At 35.6% G+C, this 21,693-nt stretch overlaps 7 protein-coding genes and 4 pseudogenes across 11 annotated transcripts, besides 2 other annotated features; 5 read left to right on the forward strand and 6 right to left on the reverse strand.

Annotated features, from left to right (window-relative positions):
• Nucleotides 1-18,330: part of a mobile genetic element that runs on past the window's edge.
• TVAGG3_0061460 lies at nt 15-1,084 on the forward strand (annotated as a pseudogene). Its single transcript has one exon. A coding segment is annotated over exon 1 (1,070 nt).
• Nucleotides 1,297-2,148, forward strand: TVAGG3_0061470 (uncharacterized protein; the record flags this gene model as incomplete). The annotated part of the gene is made up of 1 exon (XM_051221402.1): nt 1,297-2,148. A coding segment is annotated over one exon (852 nt), but the record flags the coding sequence as incomplete, so codon positions are not given.
• On the forward strand, nt 2,943-3,605 carry TVAGG3_0061480 (uncharacterized protein; the record flags this gene model as incomplete). The annotated part of the gene is made up of 1 exon (XM_051221403.1): nt 2,943-3,605. One exon carries the CDS (start codon nt 2,943-2,945, stop codon nt 3,603-3,605), a length of 663 nt encoding a protein of 220 aa, XP_051106389.1.
• On the forward strand, nt 4,579-5,134 carry TVAGG3_0061490 (annotated as a pseudogene). Its single transcript has one exon. A coding segment is annotated over exon 1 (556 nt).
• Nucleotides 5,817-6,446, forward strand: TVAGG3_0061500 (KilA, N-terminal/APSES-type HTH, DNA-binding family; the record flags this gene model as incomplete). Its single annotated transcript, XM_001282999.1, has 1 exon — nt 5,817-6,446. A coding segment is annotated over one exon (630 nt), but the record flags the coding sequence as incomplete, so codon positions are not given.
• TVAGG3_0061510 (protein of unknown function, DUF4106 family) lies at nt 7,298-8,173 on the reverse strand (the record flags this gene model as incomplete). The annotated part of the gene is made up of 1 exon (XM_001321007.1): nt 7,298-8,173. The coding sequence occupies one exon, from the start codon at nt 8,171-8,173 to the stop codon at nt 7,298-7,300; it is 876 nt and encodes a 291-aa protein (XP_001321042.1).
• Nucleotides 9,131-9,403, reverse strand: TVAGG3_0061520 (Poxvirus D5 protein-like family; the record flags this gene model as incomplete). Its single annotated transcript, XM_051221404.1, has 1 exon — nt 9,131-9,403. The coding sequence occupies one exon, from the start codon at nt 9,401-9,403 to the stop codon at nt 9,131-9,133; it is 273 nt and encodes a 90-aa protein (XP_051106390.1).
• Nucleotides 10,395-10,787, reverse strand: TVAGG3_0061530 (uncharacterized protein; the record flags this gene model as incomplete). The annotated part of the gene is made up of 1 exon (XM_051221405.1): nt 10,395-10,787. The coding sequence occupies one exon, from the start codon at nt 10,785-10,787 to the stop codon at nt 10,395-10,397; it is 393 nt and encodes a 130-aa protein (XP_051106391.1).
• TVAGG3_0061540 lies at nt 12,104-13,709 on the reverse strand (annotated as a pseudogene). Its single transcript has one exon. A coding segment is annotated over exon 1 (1,606 nt).
• TVAGG3_0061550 lies at nt 14,488-15,609 on the reverse strand (annotated as a pseudogene). Its single transcript has one exon. A coding segment is annotated over exon 1 (1,122 nt).
• Nucleotides 18,230-18,330: a terminal%2Cinverted (terminal inverted repeat of Maverick-3 transposon ID:TVAGG3_0061410).
• A 32-nt stretch (nt 18,331-18,362) lies between these two features.
• TVAGG3_0061560 (proprotein convertase-related family) lies at nt 18,363-21,504 on the reverse strand (the record flags this gene model as incomplete). Its single annotated transcript, XM_001321008.1, has 1 exon — nt 18,424-21,504. One exon carries the CDS (start codon nt 21,502-21,504, stop codon nt 18,424-18,426), a length of 3,081 nt encoding a protein of 1,026 aa, XP_001321043.1.
• Nucleotides 21,505-21,693: the final 189 nt, after the last annotated feature.

Raw genomic sequence — 21,693 nt, forward strand, 5'->3', positions numbered from 1 at the left:
ATGCCCCATATAGAATGGATAGAAAATCTGCTAGAATAAAAGCAGAGTTAGAAAGATATGGTTGGAAAGTTTCGAAGAATTTAAATATAGGAAGGGAAGACCCATAAAAGTCTATGACAAATTGTCTGGTCTTCGCTACGAAATGGACTTAGAAACAGCGCGCGCAAATTATCCAAACAGACTAGAGAGGTTAGAAGAAGAACGTCTTATGGACATGCCTTTCGATGTTAGTGAACCTCAAGTTGAAGGACACGACGGCTTTGCCAGATTCTACTGGAAACATGACGAACAATTGCATCCTTTGAGAAGGAAAAAAGGAAAAGGTGAAGACGCACATGCTCCCATGGAAAGAACAAGATATGCATATGAAAAGTATCGTGAAGTTCGAAGTAAAATTACATCCGTCGAACCTTTACAGTAAACTTTGACGAAGAAAGAACAAAGAAGGCTTCATGGGAGTACTTGCTGCCATACAAGACGGAAATAAGAAAGGATACAATCTCAGATTGACCATAACAGATTTGGATGGTCACATTTACTATGCACATGGCAATGTCACAACAGCTGCAATGCTTCTTGACGCTTTCAAGACTACAAAGAGAGAACAAATGGTTGACTCCGACTCAGACATTTGTGAATGCAATTGAAGGAATTGCAAGTGTCAAGTTCGAATGGTACCAACCTAACCCTCAAGCAGTCAGACAACATGCTGGATACTTCCGTTCATAAATAAGTCTGACATTGACTTGACAAGGTATGGAATTTACAATTCAATTGAAACAATTGTCAAGAACCTTGCATTCTTACATGTCTCAGGAACTCTGGTCTTGTTACAGATGAGAAGATGAAGTATCTTGAGTCATGTGTGAAGACAAGGTACATTCTCAGAGGTCAATTGGCAAAAATTGCACCGTTGCAAATGTCAATATCCGAGTCAACATACCTACAGCTAAAGGTTCTTCACATGACGACTATGTTGTTGAGTTCAATTTACCATGGTTGAAGATTGCAATTGTCCACAACCACTTCATGTTGAACGAAAGTCTTACAAACCCATTGTTCGGAAAAGGCAAGTGCAACATTGTCAGAGCTGTAAACATTCTTTTCGAGAAAGGTTTGTTGGAACCAATTCCAGATGACAAGCTGACAGAAACTTTTGTACCAAAAGACGAAAACAAACTTTTCATTGTTGGTAAGACCAAAAGTTGTTCCAGACAAAGTTCTAGTACAAAAGAAGTACACAGCTCCAAAAGGAGTTGGATTGTTCGGATACCAACCTGAACCAGAAGAACTTCCAAGAGGTTGCAAGAACTTCAAGATGCTATAAACAAACTTCCATTGAGACATCCAATTGACGTCAAATTGTATTGGAGAGCATCTGAGTTAGGTCAGAAGGTTTTATATGAAACAGGTTGCTTCGACGATGTTTATGAGATAACAGGAGAAGTTTCTCAGAAGATAAGAGACTCACTTGAATTTCCACGAACTGGTCCGATTGGATGCGACAAGTTCGACTCAGATGAAAAGATATACTATGTCGACCTTAACGCTGCGTACATGAGGTTCGTCCAATATATCCCGACTGGAATTCCAAACGAAGATGGAGAGTTCCCAGGAAGGAACTATACAGTTGGAAAAGTCATACAACAACTCTATGATATTAGGAAAGCTTCAAACCCCAAACTTGCAATGACACTCAAATTGCTTATGAATTCGACATGGGGATATTCCATTAAGAAACCTCAAGAGATGAAGAGTAAACATTATGAGAAGGTCGACAACTTTGTTGAAAGGTTTTCTCCTTTTGTTTTGAAGTACGAATTCACTCAAGGTCAAAGTGGCTTAGTAACCACATTAAAACCTATTGTCGAACATTGGTCTTACCCTCAGTTCGCAAAGGCAGTCCTTGACAACTACAACAAATTCTTCTCCGAAGTCAAATCCAAAGTGAAGGTTTACTATGAGAACATTGACGCACTCATGACGAACGAAGAAGGATACAACAAACTCATTGAAATGGGAATGGTCGGTGAGAAGATGGGCTGTTTTAAGCTAGATAAGGTATTTTCCGAAGTTCATGTTCTCTCCAAGCGCAAGTACTGGGGTGTACTTGAAGACGGGACAGAAATAAAACATTGCATGAAGTAAAACAATTTATTTTTGACACTTTCACAAAAAACATAAAAAAAGTAAGTTAAAATGAGATGTTTACTGAACTGGTTGGATGTCGCCTTCACAGGTTATGTAGAATGGTTGACCAGAGTAGTGGAACAGTGCTCTGAGAATTTGTATAATTCGTGGAATTGGACTCTCTCTGTTTGGAAGTAGTATCCAAGGACGCTTGGCAAAGAACTTGAGAAGAGCTTCTCTTTTGGCGTCCTTTATGCCATCGTAGGCTGTCCCGTCTGGTATTTGAATTGGAATTCCAGTCGAAGTCTCGAGATTCAAGGCAGCCCTTCCCGTTATCCAACAGTTAACAAGCTTGCCTTTTACATTCTGCCTGAGGAAGTCTTTAACAAGCTCGTTAATTTCAATTAGGTAAATTGCCTCATCTAATGGCTCGATGTTGTCCATTGCTACTGTCAGTAAAAGTACTGCTACTGTCAGAAAAAGTACTGCTACTGTCAGAAAAAGTACTGCTACTGTCAGAAAAAGTACTGCTACTGTCAGTAGCAGTACTGCTAGGAGCAGTAAAAGTACTGCTAGGAGCAGTAAAAAGGAAAATTTGAGAGGGTTTTCGACGATAAAGTACTGCTACTGTCAGTAAAAGTACTGCTACTGTCAGAAAAAGTACTGCTACTGTCAGTAAAAGTACTGCTACTGTCAGTAGCAGTACTGCTAGTAGCAGAGATTTTTATCGTTGTGGTCCGACGGTTAAGCCACAAACGAATGTCCGACGTCCCACCAAAAAATATTTTTTTATTTTTATTGTAAGAACAGAAATGTCAGTCGAAGCAAAAACGTTCACGAACAAATCTAATGGCGAAACATTCACAAAAGGCACTTACAACGGTATTGAAGTCTTACGTAGAGACAAGGATGGTTATATAAATGCAACAAAGATGTGTCAGCAGTTTAGGAAAGACTTTAGAAGGTTGTTGGAAAATAAGTCCTGGGAAGAGTATTTTAAGGCATTTTGTGAAGAATATACCAACCCGCGGAAAACAGCGGGTTGCTTTTTATACAAAATTCATGCAGGAATTCCGGATGAAATCAAACAGGTTAGAGGAATGTATGTAGACCCAAGACTCGTAAACTATATTGCAATGTGGGCTTCTCCAAAATATTGTATAGCAGTTGGAAAAATTATGGACTCCATAGACAAGAAAGTTCATGAGAAGTTAGATGAAGAAGAACTTGAAGATACAGTAGAGAATGCAAAACCTTTGTTTGAAGAAGAAGTTAGAAAAATGCATGAAAAACAAATAGAACATGAACGTGAGATATGTTCTGGTTATAGAGATTCTCCATACGAACTAGACCAATGGGAACAAGAAGATTTAAAGAGAGAATTTAGAGAATATGAACTCGCTAAGATAACATTAGAAGCTGCAGAAAAGAAGTTAAAAGTTTGGGGTCGTTTTGTACAAAAATATTGTGAGTAAATGAACCATTTATTTTTGCTAAATTCAGTAAAAATAATGTTTAGGTGAAGAGGTGACATCTCACCCGTTTTCTCACCTCTTTTCTCACCTCATGAATTTTCATGAATTTCATCGTAAATGTTTTGTCGAAACTTCTTCATCGTAAATGTTTTGTCGAAACTTCTTCATCGTAAATGTTTTGTCAAGACTTCTTCGTAAATGTTTTGTCAAAACTTCTTCATCGTAATGAGTGTAAATGACCCAAAAATATATTTTAGGTGAAGAGGTGACATCTCACCTGTTTTCTCACCTCTTTTCTCACCTCATGAATTTTCATGAATTTCATCGTAAATGTTTTGTCGAAACTTCTTCATCGTAAATGTTTTGTCAAGACTTCTTCGTAAATGTTTTGTCGAAACTTCTTCATCGTAAATGTTTTGTCAAAACTTCTTCATCGTAATGAGCGTAAATGACCCAAAAATATATTTTAGGTGAAGAGGTGACATCTCACCCGTTTTCTCACCTCTTTTCTCACCTCATGAATTTTCCCGAAATAAAAAATAAAGTTAGTTTTATTTTTTATTTTATTTTTTTATTTTGTATAAAAGATATGATTTCAACAATCGGCACAACAACAATTCAAACAACTACAGCACCAAACTCGCTAGTCATGAATCCTACGTCAATGTTGGTAGAAATGAAAAACTTCATTCCTTCTTCATATACTTTCGAAACAGAAATCCAGAAGATAAAGCAAGAACTTTTAACAAGTAATTTAGACTGTACCGCACAGGATGAAACAAATGAAGAATATCTTTATGAAATGCAGGACATTATTGACCATTTACCCAAATTGCCTGAAATTCAGCAGCAAAAACTCACTATTCCCGAATTTGACGAAATTGAAGTGAAACCAACTGACTCAGTAGAAATAAAGAAGTTCATACGAAAGGTAAATTATGAATTCCTTGGTTTTCATTGCAACCATAAGGTTATGGACAAAGATTGCGACATGGTATATAAGAACATCTCTGACCTTTACAAATCTGAAGAATTTAAGACCTACGACAACTTTGTTTCATTAGTTGCAAAATGTGTATGGGAAATAAGAGATAAAGATAGTAGGGGTAAGGTATGGAACGAACAAATAAGACCCGCTATGTTTGATGAAGAGAGCAATTGACGCCTTGGTTGTTTTAGCAGGTAAGGTTTCAGAATATAACGCAAAAATGAATCCGCAATGTTCTAAATGTAAAGCAGCAATGAGGAAATATAACTACTCCGTCAAAGAGATAGAACGTATGCGAAACGACTATGCAGACTTAAAGAAAGAAGCAGAAAAACCAGCAGAAAATAAAATGGATATGTTAGCATTTCTGAACAAAAACTATCCAACAGCAGAAGATTTCCTATTATCTGACGTCAAGAAGAAGTATAAAGAAACTTTCGGCATAGTTAAAACATTCGATATCCTCAGCGAAGAAATAGAAGCTACAAAACTGTTTAGGATTTCAAATATACATCGTACAATTCATGTAAAACGCTTATAAAATAACAGGTGAGAAAAGAGGTGAGAAAACGGGTGAGATGTCACCTCTTCACCTAAACATTATTTTTTGCTGAATTCAGCAACAAAATTCTGAGTAAAATAATTTTTAGGGCATGTGTCAAACCGTTGAGTTTTCACAAAATTTAAAAAATAACTTGGGTGAGAAAACAGGTGAGAAAACAGGTGAGATGTCACCTCTTCACCTAAACATTATTTTTGTCTGATTTACGCTCATTACGAAGAAGTCTTGACAAAACATATACGTTTAGTTTCGATGAAATCATGACAAAGCATATACGAAGAAGTCTTGACAAAACATATACGATGAAATCATGAAAATTCAAGAGGTGAGAAAACAGGTGAGAAAACGGGTGAGATGTCACCTCTTCACCTAAACATTATTTTTGTCTGATTTACGCTCATTACGATGAAGTCTTGACAAAACATATACGAAGAAGTCTTGACAAAGAATGTACGATGAAGTCTTGACAAAACATATACGAAGAAATCATGAAAATTCACGAGGTGAGAAAACAGGTGAGAAAACGGGTGAGATGTCACCTCTTCACCTAAACATTATTTTTATTGAATTCAGCAACAAAATTCATGAATTTCCTTAAGATAGAAAAAATAAAGTTAGTTTTATTTTTATTTATTTTTTTATTTTGTATGTAAAGACAGATATGTCAACAACAGAGAACACAACAACAGTTATAGTCCATGAAGCTATAAATGAAGAATATGAATGGGTTCAGTTTAACAAACAACTCCGTCTCATTCGTTCGGTCAAAGACGATATGTACCAAATGCAAAGTATTTTGACGGCTTGTTTTGCACCAGATACTAAGGTTCCTAAAGACTGGTTTAGGAACCAAAGCACACAAGAACTTTTGAGCGAAGCACAGCGAGACATACTTTTTTCTGAAAACAGTGAAGAACAGCGAGTGGGAGGGAAACCCCAGTCGCCAAAACTCTATGAAAACAGTGAAGAACAGCGAGTGGGAGGGAAACCCCAGTCGCCAAAACTCTATGAAAATCGTGAAAAATTGCCAAATGGTTTGAGAGGATATTATGTTCATAGACTTCTCGTAAATAATGTGGCACAATGGGCTTCAGCTCGCTATTCATGGTATGTTTGTAAACTTCTTGACGAACTTCACAGACAAGAACGTGAAGAGATGGAAAACAAGCTTGAAGCAAAAGACAAAAGCATTCAGAAAAGAATACCACGTTCGGTACCAAAAGGAAAGGAAAAGAACTATAAGTATATGATTTATACTGAAGAGATGGAAAATGAAGAAGATAAAGATATGGTTATGTTGCATTTAGTCAGAAGAAACAACAAAAGCTTTTACGACCTTGCTAAGATTTACAAATCTGACAGAAATTGGTTCTATCGCGAAAACTTACCGATTTCAATGACACCAAATGAAGATGTGAAACAAATAGTTCAAGATACGTTACCTCAAACACACTATGATATGAAAGGTTGTACAATACTTACCTTCAAAGAAGATTTGCCATTGTTAAAGGAAAAAATAACAGAGTATTTTGACAACTTCAAACAAGTAGAGTAAATGAACCATTTATTTTTCAAGCTTGACACCAAAGATGGCTCAGGTAGCTCTAGATGGTAAATTGTCTTGTCCGAGTCCTTCTGGGTCTATGTCGGTCATTGTTTCAAGACAAGTCTTTTACTTTTTCAAGACAAGTCTTTTACTTTTTCAAGACAAGTCTTTTACTTTTTCAAGACAAGTCTTTTACTTTTTCAAGACAAGTCTTTTACTTTTTCAAGACAAGACCCGTTATTTTTCAAGAAATTTTTTGGTGTAAAGTTCTCAAATTTGAGAACAGTGGTCTTGATTGAAGACGATACCCGTACTTTTTCAGGACAAGTCTTTTACTTTTTCAAGACAAGTCTTTTACTTTTTCAAGACAAGTCTTTTACTTTTTCAAGACAAGTCTTTTACTTTTTCAAGACAAGTCTTTTACTTTTTCAAGACAAGTCTTTTATTGTTTCAAGACAAGTCTTTTACTTTTTCAAGACAAGTCTTTTATTGTTTCAAGACAATGTCCGACGTACCACCAACCGAGTCCATTCCAAAGCCAGAAGAACCGAAAGCTGCAGAACCACAACAGACTAAGACTCAAACACTTAGATTTTTCAAGCTTGACTTTTTACAATTTGAACTTTGTTTGCGTAGATATGAATTCTGAAAGAAGTATGAGGGTCTTGTATGACTTTGTACTTCTCCCATAGTTCATGTCTGTCAAACTTACCTGCCATGGACTCTTTCATAAGTTCCATGAAATCGTCTTCGGACAATCCGGGGAAAAGTATGATATCAGTAAGTATTCTCTTTACATCCTTACTTAAACTCTTTGCTGTCTGTACACAAATGACAACTGAGATGTTAAAGTGTCTGAGCTTCTTAAGAATTCGACACATATCTTGTTCTCTATTCTTTAACAAAGGATGAGAAGCAAAGTCATCTAAGATAAGAAGACATCTATGAGGGTAAGTCTTCCAATCGTAAGATTGCAATTTCTTCGAAATGTATTCTATCTCTTTCTGTTTGTTTCTGAAGTGTTTCTTCTCTAATATTCTCTGCATTTCCTCATTTGGGTCTTTGAACTTAGAATTTATATACTCATTTATAGCATTATACTTCAAAACTCTTCTTTGGTACTTCTTTATCCAATCTAACAACTCAGTATCCTTTATACATACTAACTTAGACTTTTTTATAATATCTTTGAACGAATTTACGGTTTGGTCAAATTGACCAGAAGTACTGCAAATGACTACTAACTCATAGAATGGGTTCTTCTCATCTAGTTCTTGTTGTTGTGCAGCCATTTTAAGATAAGTGAAAGTCTTGCCCGACCCAGGTGGTGCGATTAGACCTGTTATACCATTCTGAGCAAATAGGAACTTGTCATGTATGGGTTTTATCTGAGCATTTTCTAACTTCCTCTTGTTCTTGTTTAAAACATTCTCAAATTTCTTGTCAATGTCAGCAAACTTTTTTTCTAACATATTTTTAGAAAAATTAAAAATTTTATCTTTTAGGAAATGTCTAGCGATTTCGCTATCTATATTCGAGACAAGCTTTTCGACAGCAAAACATCTGTAGACCATAAAATCTTACATAGTGTAAACAAGAAAGGTGAATTTGTTCTAAAGTTCTGTTTCTGGGAATATGACAAGAACCATAAAACATTAAGCAGAGAAGTCTTTAAGTTTGTCAATGACAGACTTGTTGACAGAGATGACGCCTCTTGGAGAGATGAAGTCCAACAAAAGTTCTTAGAATGCAAAGAAGACACATGCGCTGTTCTTGAAGATGAAATAGAAAACAGAATAGATGAGCTATTAAAGGACAAAGAACTTTTACATAAATATAGTTGCGCCAAATTTGACATAACTCCACCAGAAAGAAGAAGAAGAAAAGAAAGAAAAGAAAGTAGAAGAAGAGAAGAAAGAACCTGAACCAGTTCCAGAGAAAAAGAAATTTGACATGTAAAAATAAAATTTTATTTTTAGAACATTTCTGGGTCAATGTCAATGTTCTCTTCCTCTTTAGGAGCAAACACCGGCTTAGACTCTAAAATCTTTTTACCCAATTTACCTTGAACTTCAACTATCTTAGACTCATAATATTCATAGTCGTCTGCTTTCTTGGTTCATAAGGTATAACAAGTTTGTATGCTTTGCCTTCTTTAAGGTTTGAAAACCTTCTGTCAAAATTTTCTTTGACTGCTAACAAACCTTCTATGTCTAAGTCTTCAAATTTCGCACCATTTTTAGTCACAATAGCAAACTTAACTGGTTCGATGTTCCAAACTTTGCTGAATGAAGACTTTTCAAAATGGTAGAAGTAAACATTCAAATAAGCGAATGGGTCTAGTTCTTCTTTGACTTCTGTCATGTACTTATTTACTGAGATGAATTTCGTCATCTTTTCTATCGGATAAAAAAATATTTTTTTTAAATTTACTCAGAAAAATTTTTCTTTGTATATACGCCGTTCTGAACATCTAAAAGATTTTTGACATTTGCCAAGAATGTTCGTTTAGACGCTGTCATATAACCATACTCTTGGCAATATTGTTTATATTCATCGTACAATGACCTTTCATCTAAACACTCAAAGTTAGTCTCATCTATAAACAGTTCATAAACACTCTTGTTTGCTTCTAACAATGTTTGTCTTTCTTCGGTATGTGGAATTTGTCTTGGATTGAACTTTGAAATATCTAATGTCATAAAATATGAGAACAAGTGGTTGTAAAAGTCAGATGTCAAAGTTTCTGCTAAGTCGTCAAAATATTCTGTATCTTGCATATGAGAATCTGACGTTCTGACAACTACATATCTTCTGTCAGAACTTTCTAACTTCATCGGAACAACATTGTTTGAAACCATAATGAAGTTTGCAACATTTTCACAAACTCTTTGGTCTTTATATTTTCTTTCAACAACTCCAACTTTGTCTGTTATAAGACTCTTCAAAGCATCTGAGTTTAAAACTTTTGTTGTATCTATACTTTGAAGTTCATTGCAAACTATAAGTTTCATATTCTCTATTGAGGAGTTAAATTTACCGCAGATGTTTTCTATGTTTGTCATATTCGGGTTCGAATAGCCCTCTAACAGTTTGCACAAAATATCTGTAAAGAATGTGTTCTTACCTGTTCCTTGTTTTCCAATTATAATGAGAGCAGTTTCATTCTTAGCACTTGGATGTTGTAAGATGTTTGCAAACCAACATAAGATATACTCATAAACCTTTTCGCTTCCATTGCATATAATTTCTTTGACATGGTCTAACCAAGCTTCTATAATATTTTCTTTCCATTCTACTTGTTCGTATTTATATCCAGTGAAGATAGAATAGAAGTTTGGAGAAGGTGTATAAAACTTTATACCTCGAACTGAAAAATCTTCAAGTTTTGACAATAAGATATCCCAAGCATCTAACATCTTCATGCCAACTTGTACAACTTTTATTTTCTTAAGTTTCTGTCTACATTCTTTGTTCAGACACTATTGTTGCTCTTGGTTTGTTAAAGACAACATCCCATTCTTTCATAACATAACATTCTGGGGCAGAGTCAACATAAATGACTAAACGTTTCAAATTCTCGACTGCTTTGTTATAGTCTCTAAATGGACACATATTTCTGAATGCTTGGAAGTCAAAAAATCTGAAACATCTATTCTGTACTTTTTATAAAATAAAAAAAATATTATTTTTTTATTCTTGACTTTGTTGTTCCATTTGTTGCATTTGTTGTTCTTGAGCTATTTGTTGTTGAAGTTGTTCTTGTAATACAATACTTTCACCAGTTGCATCTTCCAATTCGAAACTTTCTGCCGTCATTGACAAATACATAGGACATAAAAGTTTTACAGGAACAAAGTTTGCGTCAACTAAGGTTAAGTTTATGTTTGCTAAAGTGTTTGAGTTCACTAAAGCTGAAAACTCTGCATTCGAATGAACAATAGGCAAACCAGCAGAGAAAGTATTGTTTATACGCATAAGTATCTTTTGGTCATAATAGTTTCTGTCGACATTCGAATAGCACTTTGAACCTAAGTTTGAAACAATATATAAGATTGGTGTGCTTAATGTCAATGGAATAGACATTCCTTGTATGACACCTTTTCCTGTTATAGGAAACTGTTGGTAGTAAAACCAGAATAAGTTTTGTATATATAGCTCATATCGTTTATAGTAAACTCAGTCGGACATCCAAACATAATGAAACCTGCTCTAGTTGCAGCACATGTTACACTCGTACGTAAAGTATTAAATAAGTCAACAAAACCTGTTGGTGGTATATCTGAGTAAGTATCTTCAAAGGAGTATTTTTTACCATTCACAACAATAAAATCTTCTGGTGTCAAAAGAGCAAAACAGGCTTTAGTCGTCATCGTGTTTAAGGTCAGTTTACAATATCGTCCTTGAGGACTTTGTAAGTTTGTTGTTATAGAATTATATGACTCAGGGTTTTTAGTCGTAATAGTATAAACCATTATGTCTTCTGCCATTTACTTAGCAAACAAACTTTAATGAAATGTTGTGGTCGTCAAATATTTTTATGACGTCTGGGAAACTATATTTTAAGTTCAACGTTTCACCTCCTTTCATAACGTATATCTTGTCAATGACATTGTATGAAACACCACAGCAAGCAATGTCGGGTTCTATTTCTTTGATGTTTATATCGTCTGCCTCTGTCAAAAGTTTCAATAGTTCTTTCAAAATTTCATGAGGTGCGATGACATATGAGTTCACTTTTACAGGGTTGTGTTCGACCAAGTTTAACATTATACCTAAAGCTTGACAAATCTTCTCCTGAGTTTTAAGTTTGTCTTTAAGTTGTTGGTAGTCGTTTCGAATATCTGCAACAGAACTTAACTCTCTGCTAACTTCAGGATATGTTGGTTCTTTTACAGGAACTATTGTTATACCATCTTCGTCTTCGTATGGTTTCCCCACTTCAACATCTCTTTCTTTGACATTGACAACAACACTTTGACTGTTTGTTTGAGTTGGTGAATTTAACTTCACGTCTGCCACCGCCATTAAACCTTTTGAAACACTTACGCTTCTATTTTTCGGAAATGACATTTTACTTAGAATAAAAAGATGGACGTATTCGGATATCTTATTGAATTGAAGCAGAACAAAGTTTACACACACAAACAATACAAGTTCATTGATAGAATAGTTCTTTACACAAACAATGGAAAATGTTATAGAATAGCAGTCTTTGCTGAACCAAAATATTTTCATAAAGCAAAGAAAGTTGGTATAACTGAAATGGTGAAAGTTCTTGACGTTGACAAAAATAACAACAAAACTTACAGATATTTCTAAAGGTAAGTTTATAATACAATATTATGTCAAAACTGGCGTACTGTCAATATTTGACGGAGAGAAGTCAGTTCAAGAACAACTTACTGACCTGCTGCCAAAATCTGCTCGATGGAAGCTGTCGTTATGCCAATCTGAGGAGCCCCAGCAGGTTTCATCGAACGAATCTTCAAAAGAGCATCTTCCGTGAAAAGTGCTATTGGTTTTGTAAACTTCTTTGCTCTCAGTTCATCTGGACCGTCTCTGTCACCAGTATATTGTATTTGTACAGTACCAACAGTTGAAATACCACCCATAAAGTCTTCTGAGTCAGCAAATGGAATGCCAAGCCAAAAGTTTGAACGGTCTCCATTTGTATATTGAGTTTTTTTGACTTCCTGTATGAGTCCATACTTTCACATATGGCATAATAGAACTTTGCATTTCAGGGTTAATGGTTGTTGTGAAGTTGTTGTTAAAGTTCATAGCATCTAATGTCAAGTTGTATGACCTCATATCCTCAACTGTGGAATATTCTTCTCTTGGATAATATTTGCCATCTATGTTTATATGATATTTAATACCGGGGTTGTAGAAACAAGAATAGTCATTTATAGTTCGTCTGAACAGTACAAACATAGTATCTGCATGTTTCATTGCAGTTGTTAAAGCAATATCTGTTCTTGCACCTGGGTCAGCACTTTGGTTTCCAACTTCACCTGCAAAGTCTTTGACAGATATTTGGTGTATAGGGAACATAAGTGGAACTGCAATATATTGGGCAGCTAAAGCATTTTGAAATATCTGGGTCCAACTATAGGACTGCAAGTCTGCTTTCTATTCTCTTGCATTCAAACTTTTCGCATGTGAACTTAACTGGTCCCAAGCATCTCCAGCAGCATTGAAATAATAGTTTACTTCAGTGTTGAGGTTTGAGAAACCAAAGTCTAAGTCAACTTTGTTTTTGCAAAAGTCGGCGAATGACATTTTATTTTTCCCACTACTTCTGTAAGAGTGAATGGGTCTTGTGTTGGTGCAATGACTAAGTTATTTTTGCTTGGAGTAAGTTCGATAGAAATTTTCCTGCCCAGTTTGGCAAGTATCTTAAAAACCTGAAGATGAGGAAAGATGACAAAGAACTCTAAGTTTCAGTTTTATTTTGGTTACTGCTGCTGCAGTTTGTCCAGAAAGGTTAACATAAACTCCTGGAACGTTAGGGTCAAGTCTTCTTATTTTCTCAATAGTTGCATACTGGTCTGTTTGTTCTCTAGCTTGTGGTTGTACTGAGTTTCTCAAAGCGAACCATTCATAGTTTGCCCATGTTACTGTTTGAACTAAGTCAGAGTTAGAATATATCTTATATCCCATGAAAACTTCTGGAGCATATTGGTATCCGACATAGAAAATTCCATTGCAACCTTTCTTGTCAGACAACTTGGCAGAAGGTTTTATTTCAATGTCTTGTTCCACGTATAAGAAAGAGTTGTCAATAGAAATTATATGAAACCTGTCGCAAGCAATATCTACTGTTGTTGAAGAACCTTCTCCAAACTCACCTACGTTTCCATAAGAAACAGCAGTTGTATATTCGTAAGTTCCAGGAACTATTTCTGACCTTCTAATGGCATTGTCGCATTCGTTATACCATTCGGAAACATTTCCGTTCATGGCATCCAAAACTGTTGGCGTTATATTCTGAGCGGCGTACATTTCATATGTGTAAAAATATAGAATAGTTGGATTTATGTGTCATAATAGAACCCACTCGGACCAAGCTTTACTTTCTTCCTGACTGAGTTTTTAACTCTTCTTTTTCCTTCATTGCCACTACTTTCACTAGATGAAGTTACTTCTTCACTATTTTCACTTTGTTCTTCTCTTCTTCTTTGGTGTCGCTTTTGGTAACTTGCCCTCTGCTTCAAGTTGTTGCATCTTTGCCTCATGTTCACCTAGTATGTTGTAAATTTCCCATGTCCTTTTTGCCTTTGGGCTCTGGTCGCCCATCTCAGGTAACCTATATCCTAGAAAGATTTTGTCATAGTTTGTATTTGAGTCTTCGCGTATTGTTTGCATGACTCTTTCCTGAGTTTCCGGTTCAAGCGCTTCAAACAGTGCCTGTCCATATGGAATAAGCTCGTTTCCAAATATATGTTTTTGTAGCCATTCTGGTTTTCTTTCCATGTTACCAACTATATCTTTTGTGAATGGGAAAGCTTTTACCCAATCTTTCAGTCTTGCGTCGTTTATTTCTGTAGTTGGTTTTATTTTGTCAAGGAACATGTTTTTCAATACTAACATTTCATTTGGTACTGTCCATTTGAGTTTTCTTAAATATTCATCCCTTCTCGATTCATCGTCTGCAAAGTAAGTTTTTATGACATTTTGTAAACTTTCGTTTGCAAGGTCATGTACAATAGGTTCTCTTCCTTCTCCCTCCCTAACTTTCTTTCTAAACTCTTCACCAAATATACCATCTTTATGGTTCTGTGTAGTTCTTTGAGATAAATGTTTTAGAACGTCAGGTGTTATATTTCCATCAGCCATGTTCATTTCATACTGGTTCAAAATATCTGCATCTTTCATATCTTTCAATGGCATTAAAGCCGCGCTGAAAATACCAGCTATATCTGGTTCACCATTCACTTCCATTGCGTCTACAACTTCTTGGAATTGTGGTTGTAAGTTTATGAACCACCTATCCGGGTTAGCTTTATGACCCCATCTCATTGTAGTTCCATAGTCTGCAGAAACAAAAGTAGGTTTGTTTCCATCTTGGTTAGGTTCTGAATGAACTTTAAACAATGTTTCATTTTTATATGTTTTGTTGAAATTTAACCTTTTATCTTCACCGAGTTCATCCGAAGATTGAACGTTAAATGCTCGTAAGTAAAAAGGGTTGTTGTATTTGTGTACATTTTTTTTCAGTTCTTCCATTCTATGCTGGATATTTTCATCTGGTGTTGGAGTCTTTTGTATGTCGGCAAACATTTTTCGATATTCTTCTACTATGTCAGCCGAATTTTTTTTAGACTCTTGGAAAGATTCCATATTCACCTCATACTCTTGTTGAGGGTCAAGATTTTCGGCTGTGTTCCAAATCTTCATCTAGTTCTGTGAAGTTAGTTTCCAAAGGAGTGACTTGTTCGTTTCCTTCAGGCTCTTCTAGCTGTTGTTGCTGAACTATTTCTTCCATGTCTGGTTGTATCTGAACTTCTTCCTGTGGAGTTTCTTGTACCTCATCTGCTGGCATTTCATATATTCCGAGACCGTTTTCAACAATTTCCTATCTACGTCATCCGCATTCATAAGCTTTTGTTCTTTCGTTCCGTCTCTATTTTTACGCGTTTCATGACGAAAGTTGAATTGTCATTTAGCTCTGACATCAAATATCGCGAGTAAATTCATCCATGTCATTTGGATGATATGCTATTAAATCATATCCCTTAGCGAGCTTGTATTTTCCAGGTTTGAGATTATATCCGTTTTGGTGCTGAGCCATAAAGCTAAATAGGTTCGGGTCAGTATTTCCATCCTTGAACTTTCTAATAGCTTCTTTATATCTGTCACTAAAGTCAACAGTATCTGGGAAACCACACTCTTCTTTAAGCATTTTTAAGAATTCTTGGTTTCCTTGTTCTCTACTTCTTTTATGTCCTTGCTCTGTTTGTGGTTGTTGTTGTGCAGGGTTTTGAACTGTTGGTTGTTGTGTTGTTGGTTGTTGTGCTGGTTGTGGAGGTGGTTGTTGTGCTGGTTGTTGTGCATGCCTGTGTCTGTGTCCATGTGGACGATGTAAATGTTCTAGGTAGTCCTGGTGCAGGTGCTTCTCTTGGAGGTTGGTGTATATAAGTTCCACCAGCTGCGCACATATGTTCCATCTGCAGCATAATGTCCTACCTGACTTTTCGTTCTTAAGAAAGCATTTACTAGGTCTGTTTTGGTCTGTTGTAACTCTTTTTCTTGACTTTCCACAACAGTTGCTCTAACGGCGTCATAGGCACTTTGAACTGCCTGTCTCGTTGCTGCATCTGTTATTTTCGTCATATTTTGTGCTACTTCTCTTAACTCGTTGTCGAAACCTTCAGACTTCAGTTTCTTTCCAGATGAGAAGTCGTTCACTAGTTTCACCTTACTATGAAGAGCTTCGAAGGCGTTCTTAAAGTCAGCATTTGTTAAAGCTTCATTTGAACTGTCTTCATCCGCTTGTATTTTTGTCCTTATTGACCCTATAAGCTGGGCTGCTTTAGCGTTGGCTTGGCATCTAACCAGTCATTGTTAGCTTTTATATACTGCCGCTTTTCATGCCTTTTGCATGGCTGCGTCCCTATTATTTTTACTCTTGTGCTAAGTTTTCATACTGTACGGTTTGGTTTTGCAACTGTAAAAGTTTTCTGCCTTTACATTGCTTCAACTTCTTTTTATACTCATCGCTATCCATATATGTCTTCAGGCTTTTTGTTTTATTTCTTCATCTTTCAACTTTATATTGAGTAGTATGGTTTTTCAAATTTAAAACATCTTGTTCCATTTTGCTACTTCTGCTGCCTTTCTGACACTTTTTCGCATATTGCTCTGTACTTAGTTCTTTTCAGTTGTTCTTCTTTCTTCTTTTTCTCTACGTTTAACTCATTGAGTTTCTTTGTGTGTCTGTCATATTCTAGTTTCTTTTCGTTTTCACTTATTTGCTTCTGTATGTCTATGTTTGACTTTTTGACATCTGTTATTTGATTTTTGAGTGAACTCAAATTCATTTGACTTTGAGGGTTATAGGCTGTTCCGTCTGCAGCTCCACCATAGCCTGCCATTTTCGCTAAAAGTGCCGCTCTTAAACCTCCACTCTGTGCACCACACAACTCGGTTTAAAAGCATAGGATTGCTTGACATTTGTTGCAACATAGTGGGGTCATTCATAATTGTTGTTGCAACTGTTGTTGTGGTGTTAGTCTTACTATTGGATGTTTCAATGCTCTCTTCCTCTTACGTATATTCTTACGTAGCTACGTGGCATTTTAAGTGAAGTTAAAAAGCGGCCTTTTGACAGATGGAACACATACTTTTCAGTAAGGACATATGAGGTGAGATGTCACCTGTTTTCTCACCTCATTTCTCACCCGTTGAATTTTCATGAATTTCTTCGTAAAGACTTTGTTAAGACTTCTTCGTAAAGACTTTGTCAAGACTTCTTTGTTAAGACTTCTTCGTAAAGACTTTGTCAAGACTTCTTCGTAAAGACTTTGTTAAGACTTCTTCGTAAATGACCAAAAATAATGTTTAGGTGAAGAGGTGAGATGTCACCTGTTTTCTCACCTCATTTCTCACCTCTTGAATTTTCATGAATTTCTTCGTTAAAGACTTTGTTAAGACTTCTTCGTAAAGACTTTGTTAAGACTTCTTCGTAAAGACTTTGTTAAGACTTCTTCGTAAATGTTTTGTCAAGACTTCTTCGTAAAGACTTTGTTAAGACTTCTTCGTAAAGACTTTGTTAAGACTTCTTCGTAAAGACTTTGTTGAGATTTCTTCGTAAATGACCCTAGTAGTATATTTTTGGTGTAAATTTCATGAAAATTCAACGGGTGAAAAATTAGGTGAGAAAACAGGTGACATCTCACCTCTTCACCTAAACATTATTTTTATTGAATTCTGTGTAAATTTCATGAAAATTCAAGAGGTGAGAAATGAGGTGAGAAAACAGGTGACATCTCACCTCTTCACCTAAACATTATTTTTGGTGTAAATTTCATGAAAATTCAACGGGTGAGAAATGAGGTGAGAAAACAGGTGACATCTCACCTCTTCACCTAAACATTATTTTTGGTCATTTACACTCATTACGAAGAAGTCTTGACAAAACATTTACGAAGAAGTCTTGACAAAACATTTACGAAGAAGTCTTGACAAAACATTTACGAAGAAGAAGTCTTGACAAAACATTTACGAAGAAGTCTTGACAAAACATTTACGAAGAAGTCTTGACAAAACATTTACGAAGAAGAAGTCTTGACAAAACATTTACGAAGAAGTCTTGACAAAACATTTACGAAGAAGTCTTGACAAAACATTTACGAAGAAGTCTTGACAAAACATTTACGAAGAAGTCTTGACAAAACATTTACGAAGAAGTCTTGACAAAACATTTACGAAGAAGAAGTCTTGACAAAACATGAAAACATATATAATTTGTGAAAAGTGAAACATTATATAATGTTTTCGACCAAGAAGACTAACAATTTTCCGAATAAAAACTTCATTTATACTAAACATCTTCAGGGCTAGAGGGCACGAAGTGCCTGGAAGCCCCACTACCTTTTTTTTTTTTTTTTTTTTTTTTTTTTTTTTTTTTTTGTAGATATATGAAATAGAAAATTTATCGCATAACATGAATAATTTTATTTTTACATGGAAAAAAAAGAATATAAAAGAAGGTTAATTACCATTCTTGTTGTCCAACAAAGAATCCTAATTCTTTTCCTTCATCACTAGAATTATCATCTGATCCGAGGGAATCTGATTCTACAGAGGTTGTCCACATGTATTGAGCAGCCTGTGTTGCTCCTGTAGCTGGTACTTCTTCGATATTAGGGAAGTTAACATCAGCACTGTCAGATTTCTGACCAAATACGTAGTATTTCTTCAAGAAAATGGCCACAACAATGATTATTATGGCCAAAGCAACTGCACCTACTACGACACCAATAACTATTGGTATAACATCTACTCTGTTTTTAGTATTTTGTGAATCATTTTCTTTTTGACCGTTTTCACTAATATTTGACGGAGTAGGAGTTATTTCAATAGTCTCTGTTGGTCCTGGAGTAACTATTTCGGTTGGAGAAGGAGTAATTTCCGGTGTTCTGTAAGGTATCGAATAATATTCGAACTTAAACTTGTAATTCAACCCATAAAGTCCTAGATAGTAATCAACAGACTTATTTCCGAATGGATCTTCATACACCAAATAACCTAATAAGTTTGCATCACCGTTAAATTGAACAAAACCGTTTGCGAAAGTTTTAGAATGCAAAGAAGGTTTTTCTTGGACATTTAAACGAATTACTTCGTTGTAAGGATACCATACAGTATCAGCATACATTATTCTTGTTATTCTTTCTGTTTCTATCTTCGATCTGATTCTAAACCACTGAACTTTTCTCGAAGAAATCTGATAAATTTTCGATGAAACAGAAGAATTCAAATCAATGTATTGTGCTGAACAAGTATATCCATAATATCCGTCTTTGCACTCGCAATATCCATTTTCAGAGCATTCGCCATTGGATGAACATACAGGACAGATACTCGAGTTATCGGTTCTTTGTAAATTCAATGGATTAATTACGTAATTTGATGTGTCAAAACCGCCGGATACGGCCAAAGATATGATCGGAAGTTTATCAAGGAAAGTGAGTTGCTGGGAATATAAATGTATCGTATATGTTGACGGTTGTGCATTTTGAATTAGAACTTTTTCGATTGTTGTAAGTTCATCGGATATTCCTCCGTCGAGATCGTTACCGATGTATGATTGTGTATCAGAATCAACAACCAAATCGATGTCGGAGGTCATCGTTCGCAATCGAGTAGTTTCGGATTGTTCATTATCAAGATAAGCCATTGTAACACTGAGATCTGCTTCCTTAGTGGTTGTTACCTTGAAAGTAACATGTCCATTCGCATCCATCTTGATGTTATCGATGAATCTGACACCCAAACCGTCAAATCCGAGGGATTTCTGGAGATTTGGAACACCAAAACCAGCTGTGTTATCAACAACTTTGGATATGAGGCTTTTGGCACCATTTACAAGACATGCTCTTAATAAACTGGATGATGGAGTTAATTTGTTGTCGGAATTTGGTTCTCCTGTTGGATAATAGCCGTCTGTGAAGTACTGACGTGCTAAACCTGCTAATCCGGATACACTTGCCGCTGATATTGAAGAAGATAAAGACATTGACATCAAAGAAGAGGAAGATGTGTCTCCTGTGTATGTCCCATTTGCTCTGGCACTGATTTCGAACTCGCCATTTGAAATAAGGTCTGGTTTTCTGAAATTAGTTCCAAATGTTGGGCCAGAAGGAGTTGCAATGACATTTTGAGGGTGGTCACCCTTTGTAAAGTTGATGGACGCTGTTCCTAAAGCGATTAAACTGTCGTAATCGGAAGAATTGAAGAGCCATGTTGGAGAATTTTCACTTACATTGCATTCTGTATCATTAAACACTACGTAAAGGGTTGCTTTTGTTGCAGGACTATTTGAACAGGTCTTGTCAACGTAAATTACCCCTTCTTCGTCTGTTTCTGAAATTGGAAGGTTATAATACTTCTTCAAAGGCGAAGTTGTCTGGTAAGCTGAAAGATTTCCGAGTTGCCTGATCGAGATAACTTGAGTTTCGCCGTTTTGAAGGACATAATTTGTTTCTGATCCAGATTCGAGAGTTGACGAAGGATATGTGGACGTAGCAACTGTCAATGAGTTAATTGATGCTCCTGGGTATTCGATAATCTGATTATTGCCTGCTGAAATGACAAATAAAGTTTCAGGATTATTATAAGCGGCAGTATCATACGAATCGGCATAGTTTATGTTATTTATAACTCCAAAAGGCGCTAAAATGACTTTGGCGCCTGTTTCATTAGCGGTTGTAATGATATTCGCTGGATCAGGTAATCCTTGAAACGTCATTGCATGAATTTTGCCTTTCGGAAGGAAGCCAGCGTATTGGTTGCTCATGTCGCTGTTGTTTCCTGTATTGCCAACGACGATTCCGGCCATAAATGTTCCATGAGTCATTTCTGTACTTGTAGAAGAGCTGAGACTGCTTAATTGTACAACTTTGCGATGGTCTGTGTTTATTGTGGAGTTCGGATATGGCTGATTACTGTCATAAAAGAAAGTATGATTAAAATCAAAGTTTGAATCAAGAACTCCGACAATTTGGTTCTCACCTGTTAATCCTTTACCTTCAAGTGGTCTTGGAACCATTAAACGTGGATCATCTTCTCCATATTCTAAATAATTTAATCCAGACTCGATATAACCAGCTGTATACCTGCTATGGAAGACAGGATCGGTATCACCATAAACATATTGTACATGAGGATCTGAATTAATTCTTAAAATGTCTTCATCTGAAATTGAATGGCAGTTGTAGTAAGGATATTGATATTCACATGTATCAAATGGCTTCCATTCAGATGGTGCTAAAATATGGTAGCTATGATATTTCGAAAAAGTAAGATTATAGGACTGTTTGAATTTATCTTTGCTTAAAATAAAGTTATCTGAGTTATACATATCATAAAAAGCATCCTCTTCGAGATAATAATGATAAATGCCATTGGAATTTCGATTTTTATCATGAAAAACGTGAGGATATTTGTTAACAATATTTTGAGCTTGAAAATCTTGGAGACTTGATAATACTGTTATAAAATACCATCCATTCTTTGAAGTTTCGTGTAATATTCGAGATTTTTCTTTGAGTGGATGAATATCAAAATACCCCATATTTTTATTGAAAAAACCTAAAAGTGACAAAATTTAAGTCATTGAAAAAATTTGAGGTTTTACAAAAAAACCTTTTTATGTTTTTTGTAAATGACACTACCTAATAGAGATTATTTGATGTCAATAAATAAAATCTTCACAATTTTTTCTTTCACAAAAAAAATTCAGTGGTTAGAAAAAATTGAGGTT

The sequence above is a fragment of the Trichomonas vaginalis genome, chromosome IV (genome assembly GCF_026262505.1).
Source record: "Trichomonas vaginalis G3 chromosome IV, whole genome shotgun sequence".
Taxonomy (NCBI): Eukaryota; Parabasalia; order Trichomonadida; family Trichomonadidae; genus Trichomonas; species Trichomonas vaginalis.